Below are 15,707 nucleotides of genomic sequence, written 5' to 3'. Positions count from 1 at the left end.
ATAACAAACAAGATCAAGTATGAAGCAAAACTCACAAAACCTGAAAGAATATAAATTGCAAAAAGGAACAGAAAAGAGAATGTGTATATAATTGATGAGCTCCTAAGAGAACAAGGCCATAAAGTGTTGAGATTATCTCCTTTTCACTGCGAATTCAAGTCATATTCTTCTTCTTAATGTGCCATCTCCTCTAACAAGGTTGGCAACCATCATGACAATTCGCACTTTCGATACCGCTGCTCTAAAGAGGTCAGCAGAAGTGCAGTTAAACCAAGCTCTCAAATTGTTTAACCAGGAGATGCGTCTTCTTCCGCGACTCCTTCTACCCTGTATTATTCCTTGTATTATTAATTGCAGCAAGTTATAACGCTCGCCCCTCATGACATGTCCCAGATATTGCAGTTTTCTGACTTTAATTGTATTTAAAACCTACTTATCTTTTCCCATTCTTCTCAACACCTCGACATTCGTGACTCTATCCACCCAACTTATTCTTAATATCCTTCTGTAGGCGCATAACTCGAAGGCTTCTAATCTGTCCGAAACATCTTTCTTTAATGTCCAAACCTCCCATATCCCATATCCCATAAAATAATACGGAGAACACGTAGCATCTCAGAAGTCTTATCTTTAAAGAAATTGAAATGTCCCTGCTGCATAGTACTTTTTCCAGTTTGTTGAAAGAATTTCTTGCCTGTCCTATTCTTTCCTTAAATTGTGTCTTTTTTGTGTTTAGGGACAGTCCGTTTTCTTTACTGACTTCTACCACTCTGTCAAGTCATATTACAATAGGTATATTGTTAGAGACGGACATTCTGATAGTGATTGTAAAAAAAGTCAAGTTTTAAACAAATCAGTTTATTCTACACGAGAATGAGCTCTCCTTATCGAAATGGCGAGAATCAAACCAGGGCCATACAAAACAAATGTTCTAGGCTACGAGACATGTTTGACTTTCAAGACCTGACCACTCTCATGATTATGAACACATGATTATGAAGTTGAACGTGAATAATGAAAATGTTAAGTGGCTTAAACTTAAGTGGCTTCGTTTTGAAAAAAGTAAGTCTTTCACTATAAGTACAGTATAAATATAACTTGTATGATGAAGATTTCTACTATTTGGATGTGTCAGCCACACGCAGGAGTACAAGAAAATCACCTACCTGGGAAGAAGTCTCATTGAAAAAAAAAAAAAATACTCCAAGCAACTGCTAATATCCATCGCCAAGAAAAAAGATCTAGTATACTTGTGCAATGTTGGAGTTATACCCAATGACTACAAAGGCGCGATAGATTCCCTATCGACCAAAGTCAATTTGCAAGACAGAGTTCCAATAGAAAGTGATTCTGAAAGTGAAATAGACTGTTGAAGTTCTTTATTGTGTTAACATGAATAAATACATTTATATTCTCCTTTTTCTTTATTTTTATTTACATAAAACGTCCAATTATTAAATCAAAATCGTGATGTACACTTATTGTATGTCTATACTTTTATTGCCAACTATTGTATGTCCATGCTTTTTTTTTAAGTATTCTTCTTTAATTTTATTGTGAGGTAATGTATTTATTTTTATTACCCATTTCAATGTCCATTTAATGACGTATCATAAAAAAAATTATATATTATATATAAATTTATAAATTATAAAATGTTTAATGTTGAATGTAACACAGTGCTACAAGAGCTTAAACATTCGAAATCGATTTACTCAAAAAGTACATTCACGAACATACAATAAGTGTGTTTTAAGCCATCGATATGCTGTTAAAGGCCTGTTGGAAGTCGATGAACAATATGTGTAGTTCTATGCCATGTTTGTAGCTTTTTGACGTGACAACGTCTTAAATTAGGTTGTGGCTCGGAGTCATTCATGAAAAAGTGTAACGCCCGCTCACGTCTGTTACGATGAGTCACCGAACGAGAGAGAGGCCCGCCGGACCGGCGAATGCCTTGCGTCTCTCTCCCACTCAAACATGATCGGTCCGCTGCGCGCGCAGCACTAGAGAATTAGGCGCGTTGAATCGGTGCGTGCTTGTGTCTCTGTCTTTCTCGAGCGTTCTTGGCGTTCAAGACACATTACAGCAGAAACACTTCCTTTCATTTCATATTTCTCCTATCATCGTCCTATCCTCAACAAAAAATCACTCAAATAGAAATTAGTTAAGTTTAAGTTTACATGTACAATGTTTTAGTAAACAAAATATATTTCTATAGTTACAATTTGTGCAATTCTTATTTTCATTCAATTTCTTGTTCCTATTGTGCAATTTAATAATATTCATATCAATAAATATTCTACCGAGAAAAAGACGTTGTCACGTAAAATCTTCGCCCGTAAAACCGACTTTACAGGCAACCAAATTTTTTGCTATGGTTTGCGTTAGTACGTGTATTGCATCTATTGTTGATCTCCCTTTTCTAAATCCCTGTTGATTATGTCCTATATTTAGTCGATTACTTATGATTGTGGTCAGGATACGTTATGTTCAGTAACATAATAGCTCTATAGTTGTAGCACTTAGTTGGATACCCCTTCTTAAAAATCGGTGTGATGAGTCAGTTTTTCCATTCTAAAGGCATGTTTTTAGCGTAAAAAATATATTAATTGGTCCGTATTCGATGTCATAAAAGGATAATAGAAAAAAGTATTTATATCCTTAATTTGGTATTTCTGTTCCTCTTATCACTTTTTAAAATTTAGTTTGTCATAGACATAAGGAATCCAAAAATGAAACTTGACAACAGTGTATATGTGGTACGTAGAATGTCAAAATTAAATGGATATCCAAGTGAATTCAGCTTTTCAAATGGAGGGGTGTTGCATTTGAAATCGTGCGTGCGCAAGGTGTACGCTGCTTGAGCAGCGATGGCGTGTTTTGTTATGTGAGCTCTAAAAACTTTCGTAAAATCTGTGTGTAAAGTGTTATGTATGTAGTAGATTTATCAGTGCAAATGGTGAAAATTTTAAGTGAAGATTTTTCGGTTAGCTAACATCACGTATTTTGGGATAATGGAGTTAAAACTGCATTCTCCCGCTGGGGCTGAACCCGTATTATATACTTGGCCGTTAACCTCTGGTCGTGGAAACGTAAGTAAATTATTGTTACTGGTATATTTTATCAAAATCCTACCTCACAGAAGTTTCAATCCACTTAAAATGCCTAAATATTTGTTACGCTTTATTTGTTGTTGAAAGTTAAAGTAAATGTTTTACAACGGTACTTTTAGATTGTATTTATTTTAACTATATAAATTGCGCGGAGCCGCAGCCGTTAGTCTGTCTATTTTCTATTATAAACCTCGTTGTCCTAATTAAAATATTGTTTGCTAAGTGGGAGGTTGATAGTATACATCGTAGATATAATTTTAAGTCTCACTTAAAACTCAAAATAACCCATTTACTCTTTTATGTATTCTATAAAAAAGTATTTTAAAAATACCTCATAACGTGGGAGATTATATATTTCCTGCAACATTGGTATAAATATTTATAAATTTGTCCTTGAAGTAGATATTTTGAAATCATGTGGTCAGATTTTCCTTTATTCACACACCTCAGTCATCAAATGTATTTATTTAAATATGTTCTTTTGTGAGACAAACTTCAAAACCTTTATTTTTAACTAGAATGTTATCTACAGTTTATCCACTTTTGGTTTTATAACAGGCAAAAATGACTATAACTAAAAAAATCTATATTGTCCTTAGTTTTTGCCATAAATTAATCTTGAATGTGTTATTTTCTTACATATTTGTCTTTTTAATTAGGTATCAAGAAATCAATATATTTTTAGTAATTTCAAATATAATAGGAGAAAAAGGACCTCGAGGGCATTAAAGTTTATGGATGAAAAAGTAATGTAGATACAGCAACATTTAAATGTATGCTGAAAGGCACATTTCCTTTTTTAAAAATTGGACTAATTAATTATAATAGTATTTGTGATAAGTTTGAGAATGCTTCTATTAAAAGAAAAATCTAATATGATGTATAAGTGATAAATAAGACAAATGCATGAATACCAGGTACTAGTTGTCAACCTACAAGATAACTTCAGTGGCTGGGACCCCCAAAGTACAGACTACTTAAAGCAATAGCATTCAAAACCCCAGAACAAAAAAGTAAAAATATGTATATTAAGAAGAAAATGTTGGAAGTGGCTATGCAAGATGTCAGAAACAAAACACACTGTATGGCCTAAAAATAACCTATATAATATATGTATCTATATTTTCAATTAAAGAAACTAACTATAATCGCATTGTTGAAACTAATATCATATTTTAATTGTGGAAAATGCTTTAAAGATGATAAAATTCGTCTTTAGCCAACCTTTCTTAATTCTTTTTCTGTTTGATATATAAAAAAATTATAATTTGTTTCCCTGGCCACAACAGTTCAACCAAAACTTGCTCACTGGATAACCAGTAACCTTGTTATACATTTCTTTCCCCATCTATCATCATGTCTCAAAGTTGACAATGACACATAACATTTGGAAGGTTACTGTTCACATTTCCAATATCTTTATCACTGGTATTATTTAATATACTAGTATATTAGGCACAAATAACATAATAACCAGCAAATATTGTACCCACTAAGTTTCCTCATCTGTTTTCAGCATTTCTCAAAATTAACAATGCCATATACTTACCAGTTTTAAGATATTAAATCATTTAATCTAGTTATGTATTAAGCACAAAAGACTTGATAACCAGCAAACTTTGTACCCATGTTTTTCCTCATCTTGAAGTTTACAATTATGTATCCCCCTTAACTGGCTAATGTTCATATTTCCAATAGCATTATATTATCTTCTCTAAATTTGAATTTTTAATTTCAATAAAGGGGTAAATCCTTTGTGTTTAATACTGCCTAAACTCATATCCATCCACATATTTTCATGAAATTATTGAAAAAGATTAATAAGAAATTAATAGCCTTTTATAAAAAAAAAACTTTTAAGGAAAATGTCTGTTCTTGAATCATTTTGGTCAGTACTTCCATCTAAAGTTAATAAAAATATTCCTTTTCATTTTAAAGAATTGTTGTTTTACATTTTTGACTTGTTCTGTATTATTAGTAATAAATCTTGGAAGATGTATATAGATATTAACCTTTTCTGGATCTAAACAACTTAATATTTTCATATCACTCCAACGATTATTTTTATAAAAGTGCTCACAAGATCACAAAACCTTTAAACTACTTGTTTTCATTTTTCATGACACTAGTTCCAATCATACTAATTATAATACTAATCCACACTGTATGATAAAACTTGTTTACCTTACAACAATTAATAAAAAACTGGTTAATAAGTATTTAATATCCAAAATCATCAATTATTGTGTTTTTATATGAATGTAAATATTACTGTTAGGTGTCTAAAAATTTAAATTTGAATTAGTTCAAAAATTCTGAAATTATAATAAAGTTATTTCTACATTTTCAACTCAATGTAATTTGGTTTGATAACAAAATTTGTTATTTTAACAAAATGTTGATAATACATGATTCTGAAATGACCCTGGAACCTTGTATTTATTTATTGAATAGATAAGGCTTACTCAACTCCTATAAATATTTGTTTATTTCAAGTAGTTATGGTATTGATTGAGATTGAGTGTTGTATTACCTGTAAGATTTATCTCCCTGTATATTTTGATAATTCCTAATTATTATTCTTATTAAAAGCGGGTACTATTTCTTTTTTCCTTATTTTTTATTGGTTGCTTGTTTGTGTTTTTTTGGCATATTGTGTATATTGAGTAACTTATTTTTATTTATGATATTTAATTTTACAAGTAGTACTTATAATACTATTTAAAAAATATTGTAAGTTTCCTAATTTATCCATGAAAAATCTGATAGTACTACACAAAAGGATTAACACCTGGTTTGTATCTGTCTTTCCTTTTTGTTTAATTTTGTTTCATCCCAATATGTAAGCTTTTAAATTTTTTACACTTCATTGTGATAAATAAATAGCTATTTTATCCTCCAACTAGAAACTTTTCAAGGTTGTTTCAAACAATGTGATTATATAACAAAAACTGTTGCATTTGACTTGCTAACTGCAAAATTAACAGAATGGGAAGTAGTTAAAAATAGATATGGTTGCTCTTAAAGCTAATAAAAAAAGGAATATACCCTTTAAAACAATAACAAGAGTAGCTGGCAATTAGTTGTTTAATTCTTGACTTGAAATGAAATAATAATTTCCGAGATATAAATGCTAGGAAAATCAGAGACAAGATGCAATAATACTAATGAAAAACTCAACAAAGACACAACAAAATTTTATGCAGACCCACCTAGTTCAGAAGATATCAATGTACAATATCTTTATTGCAAAAAAAAACAAACTGATGAAAAAAGTAATTGATTGCACACTGGTGAAGGTTGGATATAAAGCCATTTATACAGTAATAAGAAAAACAAAAATCCAAAGTTATGACTAAAATTAAAAAGACAACTGGAATAAAAATGAACCATAAGCAAATATTTTGAAAGTGAGAGATCTTACCAAATAATTCTAAGTTAGACCAATCAACACCAAGTTGGTAAAAAATAAGAATTTTTTTGTCATGACTGTATAGAGGGTTTTGACAGTCAAATGTGTAATATGAGATAATCCAAAAGACTCATCTAGGGGTTCATAAATTTTTTAGTGAAAATATTTAAAAAAAAAACAATCAAATAGTCACTCATTATTTTGCTCGTAACTTAAAAACTTGTCTATTTAGAGATTTGAAGACAACAGATAATTTTTTCAAAAAAAAAATATAGGTACACAATGAGATATGCTAAATTAAAATTGGTTAATAAACAAAAAAGTTATTGCAAAATGAACAAAAAAATAGCTGTTTTTGAATATTGTTAATTTTTTATTACTATATAACTTTTTTATTATTAATTAAAATTTGTTTAAATGTACCTGTACTTAAGGGACTCATCGTGTTTGAATTGTGTGTAAAAGATGAGCCAGTTCGCTTGAATAGTTTTGTGAGATTAAATTTTTTTATAAGATTTTTTGAATAATCAGCTAATTTCTAAGGCCGGCCCAGATAATTTGACTGAATGAATCGCAATAATCCAGAGCTTTATGCACTCAAAATGATTTAATAATAAATAGCAATTTTTAAGCTTATAAACATTTACAATAACTCTGTAGAATTTAGTTCAAATTAAATGGCGCAAAAATATTCGGAAAGCTGGTTAAAAAATACAACTAGATGGCTTAGTTTATGTCTATTTAGGTTTATATTTCTAGTGTGGTCGTCTAAGATATTCAAGGCATTCTTCAAATGTTATAGTAAATAGTTCCAGTACAAAAGTAAATTTTTGGTGCTTAAGCTAGGTTATCTTACAAAGTTCTTAAAATTTGTTTAGCTTGCTTCCAACTACATGTTATCAAAAGCTTTTTGGTTCAAGCAAGACCCTACCTTCCCAGACACTTGGTCATAAGACCTTTGTACCAAACTCTGTTTTTTTCTTTAAACTCCACCATAAGTCCTACATACTTAATGCAGCAACTTTCTTATAGGGAGTTAAAGTACAAGGATTTCTTCTGATTTAATATTTTTTTTTATTTATAAATTTTAGATTATTACCTTGATTTCTATTTTAGTTTTTTCCTGTATTTTACAATTTATGCCTCAGATTATTCAGACATATTTTTTGTTCTGGTATTATACATATCATTTTACTATTATTACTCAAAGATATCATTTAAAATTACTTAACATCTGTATACATGAGCCCTGTTAAGATTTGATTATTTATTTACACTTTTTTTGGTATTCAGATAGCCAGTAATAGCTCGAGAATATTCTAGATATGGAGAATTTTTTGAGAATGAACCCTATGAGGAGCTTAGGGATATTGTTACAAGGTGAAATAGGGTATTAAGAATCATGAAATTATATACAAAATTATGAGACGAAACAACAGTGTTCTTTATATATAAAAAAATACAAAACCATCAGTAAACATAAAATTGATTTAATAAAAAAAATTAAATTTTCTTAACAGCAAATAATGGATGTGATGATCTAATCTGAAAAAGATAAGGCCTCAGATTCAGAATCTATTTATATCATTAGCTCATCCTGGTCAACTACATTCTGCATTTCAATGTACTGATGAGAAGATGAAGGATTTTGTTTTTCACAAGTTTCCAGCAGTCATGGATTGATCTACGTCTTAACAATTTTAAATTGTTAGCAATAAAAGTTACCTTACCAGCTCATTCAGCAGTAAGCCGGTTTCTTTTAGAGGGGTGGATAAAACCATAAGTACTGAAACTTCTTTCAGTCGCTGTACTGAATGAAGGCCTGCTTAATATATCCACTGCTATTTTAGATAATTTTGTTCCCAAACATTTACCTTTAAACCATATGATTGGGTCTAGTTTTTCAATTGATTTTACAACATATGGATTTCCAAAAAAATCCCTCCTTAGACCAATAAAATGCCAAATCTGCCATTATTTCAGCTGAGTCATCACCATATTTTAAAGTGGCTAAATTATCTATAAACTCAGTTCCCTCAACTTGTTCTTCTCTGCTTAAATAAACACCATTAAATTTAGGATCCAATATATTCGCTGCTAAGTTAATTGAATGTATTGTCATTTGTTTCCTTTAAGAGACAAACATTTTTATTGCTTTTTCTTCTTGTTTACATAATGGACTCGAAGGTAGTTCTTTGTCCATATGATTTTCTAAGTTAAAAAAACACTCAGTTACTTGACTTAGTCGAAAGTGGCTGACAAAATGTGAGAGTTGTGATTTCTTTGATAATAGCTTTAATTTCTTCTTCTAAAGAAGCCTGTTTTTGTTTTAGAAATGTCACCAATCAACAAATTTAAGATGTGAGCAATACACCCATAAACAGATGTATGTTTGTACTTCTCATAAATTAGGTTCCTGGCCCTAACCATGGCACTAGCATTATCAGTCATTACAGCTTGAAATTTTTTGGGTGATATTTCTTCTAAAACCTCACATATTTTTTCACACATATATTCTGCTGTATGTCGATTACTGTCTGTAGACAAAGTTTTATAAAAAAACAGGAGATGGAGTGTTAATAATAAAGTTTAGTATTGGCTCATTCCTTTGGTTACTCCAACCATCTTCAAAAATAGTAGATTCAGCAATCTTCACTTTTATATTTGTATCGACACTTTCATACTCTGCATCTAGCAACTTGTTTGTTGTTATTAATTTTATTTTATTATTTATTTATTTATTTATCAATTCTACACCAGTCGCTCTGATAAGTCTTGTCACCACAAAATATGTGTAAGTGAATAGTAGAGACACTATAATGCAAAATCAAATCTTAACTGTCTTTTTTATATCTTAGCTTGCAAGCTATTATAGAGTCCAGCCATATTTGACAGTCTCATAGGACTGCCCACGTTTTTTTGTTTTTTTTTCTGTTGACATTTTACATTTATAAATAGATTTCTATATCAATGTTTGAAATCGCCGCTCCTGGATATTTGCCGCACTAGGCTACGGCTTACTTGTCCTTATGGGAAATATGTCCATGCCCATGAACATCAGAGCCTATGAAATAAAGTTAGAAAGAGTCCACAATATCACCTATTTGGGTGCTAATGTTAACGATAACTGGGATATAAGCAAAGAAATAAGAATACGGATTGAAAAAGCCAGAGCCGCCTTCTATAAACTAAAGAAAATTCTCATTAATAGAGATATTACATTGAACCTTAAAATCAGATTAATATGCTGCTACATATTCTCCATATTGCTGTATGGCATGGAGAGCCGGACTCTTACAGAAACACTAATGAAAAAATTGGAGGCCTTTGAGATGTGGATTTACCGACGAATATTGCGAATAAGTTGGGCTGATCTAATAAGAAATGAAATAGTTTTACATCATATAAAAAAGAGCACAGAAATAACAAAAACAATGAAAATTCGAAAGGTACAATATTTCGGACATCTGATGAGATATCCAGAGAGGTATAACGTTCTAAATCGCATAATCGAGGGCAAGATCGCCAGAAGAAGTGGCCTAGGCCGAAGAAGAACATCCATGGCCCTGGCTCTGAAATCTCCCGAGTGTGGCATCAAGAGACATCAGCTAATCTGTTTTGAGTTGCCGTAAACAAAGTTATTATTGCCAATATGATCGTCAACGTTCGATAATCGGACTAAAACAAGAAGATAGAAACATAAAACATGTTGTGCACTTCATGGGGGTGTTGCATCTATAATAATATTGAAGGTGTTAACTCTCTCCCACTACCAAATAAGTTGTAGTAAAATCCTACATTAATACCCATTTTTATCTTTTCTTATCTGTCCGATGTTTCTCGTATTCATCAACTAACAATTATAAATAACTGATATTACTGATGAAAAATAATTAAAGGTTGGGTTGTACGAAGTGAAAAATCTAACAAAAAATAATGGTTTAAATAAAACATTAGCCAATACGTAAAAATGACAAAGGAAGTTATAACATTGAGGTCACAAGGACATGAACAAAACTGGGTTATCTACAATAAATATTTTCTTTAATTTAAATTTCAAATAAAATTTTAAATAGATACTTTGTAATATTTCTGGTATCATTTTATTATCAGCCAATGTTGATAATTTCTTTGAGGGTAAGATAATTGTTATTTTGTCAGATAACATTTTGTATTTATCTCAAGTAACAGTGTAGTATAAGGTATTGCTCAGCGCCGGATTAACCAGGGTGCTAGCAAGGTCTGCAGTCCCGGGCCTGACATTCCATTAAAAAAAGTTTTCAAAAATAAAAAAGAATAAACAGCATTTGCCAGATTTCTGTCGAGTACATGCCTGATCGTTGGATTTCTTTTCTGGTCTGGAAAATAATCCTATTTGTTCCTTACGTAGAGTTTATAAGCGCATAAAGCTTCCTCGTGATTTTTCTTTCACTGGTGAGCAATTAACTATATTTATTAACACGTTTAGCGCCATATGTATTTTTTAGATAGACATTATTAAAATGCTGTGTATAGTTTATTATACACACCAATGATATGTTTTATGTGGCAAAAATAATGTCTTGGTCTACACGAATTGACAGGTATACTTGGATTAGGGTTCGGAGGACCAAGGTATGAGATATCATAAAAAAACATGCAAAAATAACAAATTTCAATCTTAAGATTTCTCAATTAACTAAATCTAATGTGTAGCATCAAAACAGTCTCGAAAAATGAAGCTATCGCATATAAAACATTTTGTATTAACTTGGCATGCTCTGACGATTATCCCTTCAATTTCTTTTCTGCTTCTTCCATATTTCCATAACATTTTATACAGCGCCCACAAACTTTTTTACCTTCCATCCCATTTTTTATTACATGGTGTTTCTATAGCGGATATTTTGCTCGAATTGATATATCACCAGTGCCAGCTCCTTTAGCAATCCAATAATTACTTGCTCCCGAAATTCTGTGACGGTCCACTTCTTTTAATTGTTATTTGATTATATAAAAAATGAGCATTTACCAAACTTATTCCTCATTTACTCCTCATTGACTCATAGGTACACAACTCTTCTTCGGAATATTTATAATAGCGCAACAGCTGCAGTTAGAATGTATTATGGCAACACAAATACATTTCCTTTCGAGAGGGGTATTAGGCAAGGAGATACCATCTCTCCTAAGCTATTCACCGCTTTGTTGCAGAGTGCTATGAGAAACAATAATTGGGAGAATATTGGAGTCAACATAAATGGAGAATTTCTGAACAACTTGAGATTTGCAGACGACATAGTCCTTATTGCAGACCGGGTAGATCATGCCTGCCAGCTTCTTCAAGACCTTCAGAGCTCGTGTACACGAGTTAGACTTACAATTAATTTCTCCAAATCACAATATATGACCAACCTAGTTCTGGCGAAAAACATCTCAACTAACGGCACGCAAATTGAACAGGTGCATAGCTATAAATATGTGGGCCACGAGATTAAATTAAGAAGAGATAATTAAACAACTGAGCTAAACATGAGAATATGACTGGCATGGGCGGCTTACGGAAAACTGAGAGAAGTCTTTAGATCAGATATTCCCATGTGCTTGATAAGGAAGGTCTTTGATCAGTGTGTACTCCCAGTTCTAACGTATAGAGCAGAAACATTGACCCTTACCAGAAAAGTAATCAATAAAATACAAGTGGCACAGAGAGCGATGGAGAGGTCAATGCTGAATATATCCCTCAGAGACAGATATCAAATACAATAATTAGGAGAAAAACTGGTGTTACTGGCGCAGTTTAAAGGATTACAACATTGAAATGGAACTGGGCGGGGCATATTGCCAGATTAAAAGATGGAAGGTGGACGAAGAAAATTCTGGAATGGATACCTAGACACGATGCTTATCGTAATCGAGGACGTCCTCCAACAAGGTGGTCAGATGACATCAAGCGGATTCAGCACAACTGGATTCAGGGTGCTCAAGATAGAATGCATTGGAATTATTTACGGGAGGCCAATGTCCAGCAGTGGACTCAAAACGGCTGATGATGATTCATATAATTTCAAAAGCAAGTTAATGGTACCACTTTATACAACAACGTAAAGCAGATCCGCATGTTGTCATCTGGTCGCTAAGGTTAATCGACAACTTGTCCGTTTTTTTTTTTGATTTATTTAATGTCGCCCGAACCACTGAGGTTATAGACGACAACAATGAAAACTTGTCCGTATTGTATTCTACAACACATTCTGGTTTGAGTATAGGTGAATTGTATTCTACTTGCTTTGAGAGTAACTTGTAGAGATGTTTAGTAGACAGCATCATGGCAAAACCGCGACAATCTTTTGTTTGTTTTGCCGATATCTCGCCTCTATTTATTTTAGCTCCCATTACATTCTTAGGCAAGTATTTTCTTTCCGGCCTCAAAGTGCCAACCAGATGAGTCTCTGCGTTTCAAACGATATGCAAGAGGAACACTGGTATAATAATTGTCTGTATACACGGTCCTGTCCTCGTCCAGAAGGCCGTCTGCTAGCGACATGACGATTTTCTCAGGAACTTCAGTCATAAGGGCTTTGAATTTGCTGACCAGAGAGATTAAAAGTATACCCTTTTGCAGTGCAATGATGTTGTTTGGTATATATTGGCGGAATCTTAGTCTTCCTTTTTAAGGTATTAGTGAATCTCTATACAGATCTTCTCACCCGGTGTATATATCTTTTTAATAAATTTATCCAGTAGTTTCAGTATTGTTGACAAAGTAAGTCAACCTTAAAATTAGCTCAAAACGATTTCTAATCATTTGTGAAGTCTCTAATTATCCCATATTGGTGGGAACTTTACCAAAACCATCCATCCAATAAGAGCTAAAAATTTTATCATTTCATTGTTAGTTATTGGAGTCCATAAATGCATTCTTAACCAGTCTTCGTTTAGTAAGCATTGCGTGGCAAACAAACTTGTTGGTATATAAGGATAGGACTTGGACCTGAAGATATTAACTGTATTAAACTGTGTTGCGTATTCCAGTAGTCATTATTTGTGTATCCAGTGTATACAATCTCCTTTGTTTTTATTTTTGTGGGTGGAACCCAAATCAGCCATCATCTAAATCTGTAACTTATATCTTTTCCAAATTTATGTCGTTCGAAAACGGAACCTGCATAAGTGTGTAATTGAACTATCATCTGGTGCATACACTTTGATTTGGTTTCAAAATATTTTTATCAGTGCTAAATCAAATCTAACTTACTTTTTTTGCCTCAGGTATCGGGTTTCTTTGTTTGCCCTGATTGAAAAGGAATATAATTTTTTTAGCATATTTCTCATATTTTCATGGGATTTTGACCCCGTGTCTTGCTGGAACTCTACATGTATTTTTTTATTAGAGTTTTTTTTATTTAATGCTAGAAATAGATAAATTTTTGGACGTTATGACCAAAATGCGTTTATACACTTCGAAACTATATAGCAAGAATAGATGATGTATGCACGAATGCTCAGCTTAAACTTACTTTGAGAAGAATGATACATTTTTTTACTATTAAAATAATTTACATGGCACTATCCACCTTTACATAAATAAAAGCGGAAAATCCACTCGGATTATTTATAGACGATAAAATCCCATGTCCTGTTTATCCTTTACAAATACTAATATTACGAAAAGCCAAACTTACTCACGTAATTATACGAAAATTCAACAAAAACTTGATGATGAAAATTAAAGGAAACCGTAATTATTTCTCGCAACTCTGATGCCAATAATCACTGTTTGACGGTGCTGTGTGATTCACGTTTATGTTTAAATACCTGTATAATATATACTATCTATTTTAATTTTCTGTATGTAAATTGCGTAATGAAGGACGACCTACTGGCAAACTATCAAATATTACACGTGACGTGATTCTCCGCTTGCATCCCTGAAGCGGGTCTGTATCGAACAATAAATCGTAAACAAAAACCTTGTTGACGACTGCATGAAATAATATACCCACCGTTTTGTTTATTTTTTGATTAAACGGAACATGCCATTTACAATATAATAATTATAATAAAAATAAACAATTCAGATACACTAAAATAAACAAAATCTTAAAATGTACACGCATTTGTGCTGTTACAATTGTTTGACTATTTTTTTTTTTATTTTTCTACAAAATGTATTGAATAATAATTTCATGAATCTCATTACAACTAATTTTTTCATTCAAAATTCTATAGACGAAGAATGTAAAGAATTGGTTTCTAAGATATTGCAAACTCGGGTGACTCATTACCGGTGTTTTGCTGTAAAATTGAGAGTCGTGTTTTAAGGGGCTATTGACCTGTTAAACGAAACACGCAGACTAATATATTATTATATTTTGCATCTTTCAGGCTCTCGTCTGTCACCTACATTTTCTTTATAATATTAATAATAATATCTTTGATCAGTTTTCTAGTTTGGCTGTTATATTCCAATTTTGTTGTTTCTATTTTTCTTTGTTTAATATCATCAGTACATCTTGGATCCATCCATGATATCTTATAGGTGCTTCTATACAGTCATAACGTAAATGCAAGCTTCTTTCTTACGCGTTTAATATATCGCTTCTCCGGAGCAACATCGACGCAAGTACACATAACTAAAATGCTAGAAAATTGACTTCTAAAAACAGTTTTCCAAGAAAGTTAATAAGTGAAAGTTTAAGTGAATATTTTTGAAACTGGTATAACTTTTTTTAATGGTAAATTTAGTCTACTTTTAGATGTCACTCTTAGTTTTTTGGTAATACACAAACTTTTTGACTCTACGCAGGTCTCAGAATTTTGCAGCCTCCCAGTTGCGTCACTTTTCTTCCAATATTTTTAAAATAGTGTCTGAATCGGTTTGAGTTAGGTCGTGGCATATTATCATGCCCGTTGCGTTTCCAGCACATAGCGTTTAGTTTCCGAAAAATATAATTTAAATGGTTTTAAATATGAACAAGGCACACTGTCCCTAACATAGCGTTTCAGACACTTAACGTTTCCTTTCAGTATATTCGAAAACAATATTTTACTGATGCCGACGCGACGGCTACGTAACGAGTCGTAACCGGTTGGTAAGGATAATGTGAATTAGATGTCCGTCGTTTTCCCCCCGTTGTTTATTTAGGTATTTGTTTGATTTTGATAGAGTATTTAAAAAAATAATTTTCGAGGCTATT

General features: G+C 32.0%; 1 protein-coding gene across 3 annotated transcripts in view; it reads left to right on the top strand.

Moving 5' to 3' along the window:
* Positions 1-2,820: 2,820 nt before the first annotated feature.
* Positions 2,821-15,707, top strand: part of gpp (DOT1 like histone lysine methyltransferase grappa) — a 131,360-nt gene continuing 118,473 nt past the window's right edge. For all 3 annotated transcript variants that reach the window (XM_072546016.1, XM_072546015.1, XM_072546017.1), the window contains exon 1: positions 2,821-3,095. In XM_072546016.1, the coding sequence (XP_072402117.1) occupies positions 3,018-3,095 (78 nt within the window). In that variant the 5' untranslated portion in view covers positions 2,821-3,017. The remainder of the gene's footprint in view (positions 3,096-15,707) is intronic.

The sequence above is a fragment of the Diabrotica undecimpunctata genome, chromosome 10 (assembly GCF_040954645.1).
Source record: "Diabrotica undecimpunctata isolate CICGRU chromosome 10, icDiaUnde3, whole genome shotgun sequence".
NCBI lineage: Eukaryota > Metazoa > Arthropoda > Insecta > Coleoptera > Chrysomelidae > Diabrotica > Diabrotica undecimpunctata.
The sequence above is the reverse complement of the archived record's forward strand: the minus strand, read 5'-3'. Positions and strand labels throughout refer to the sequence as shown.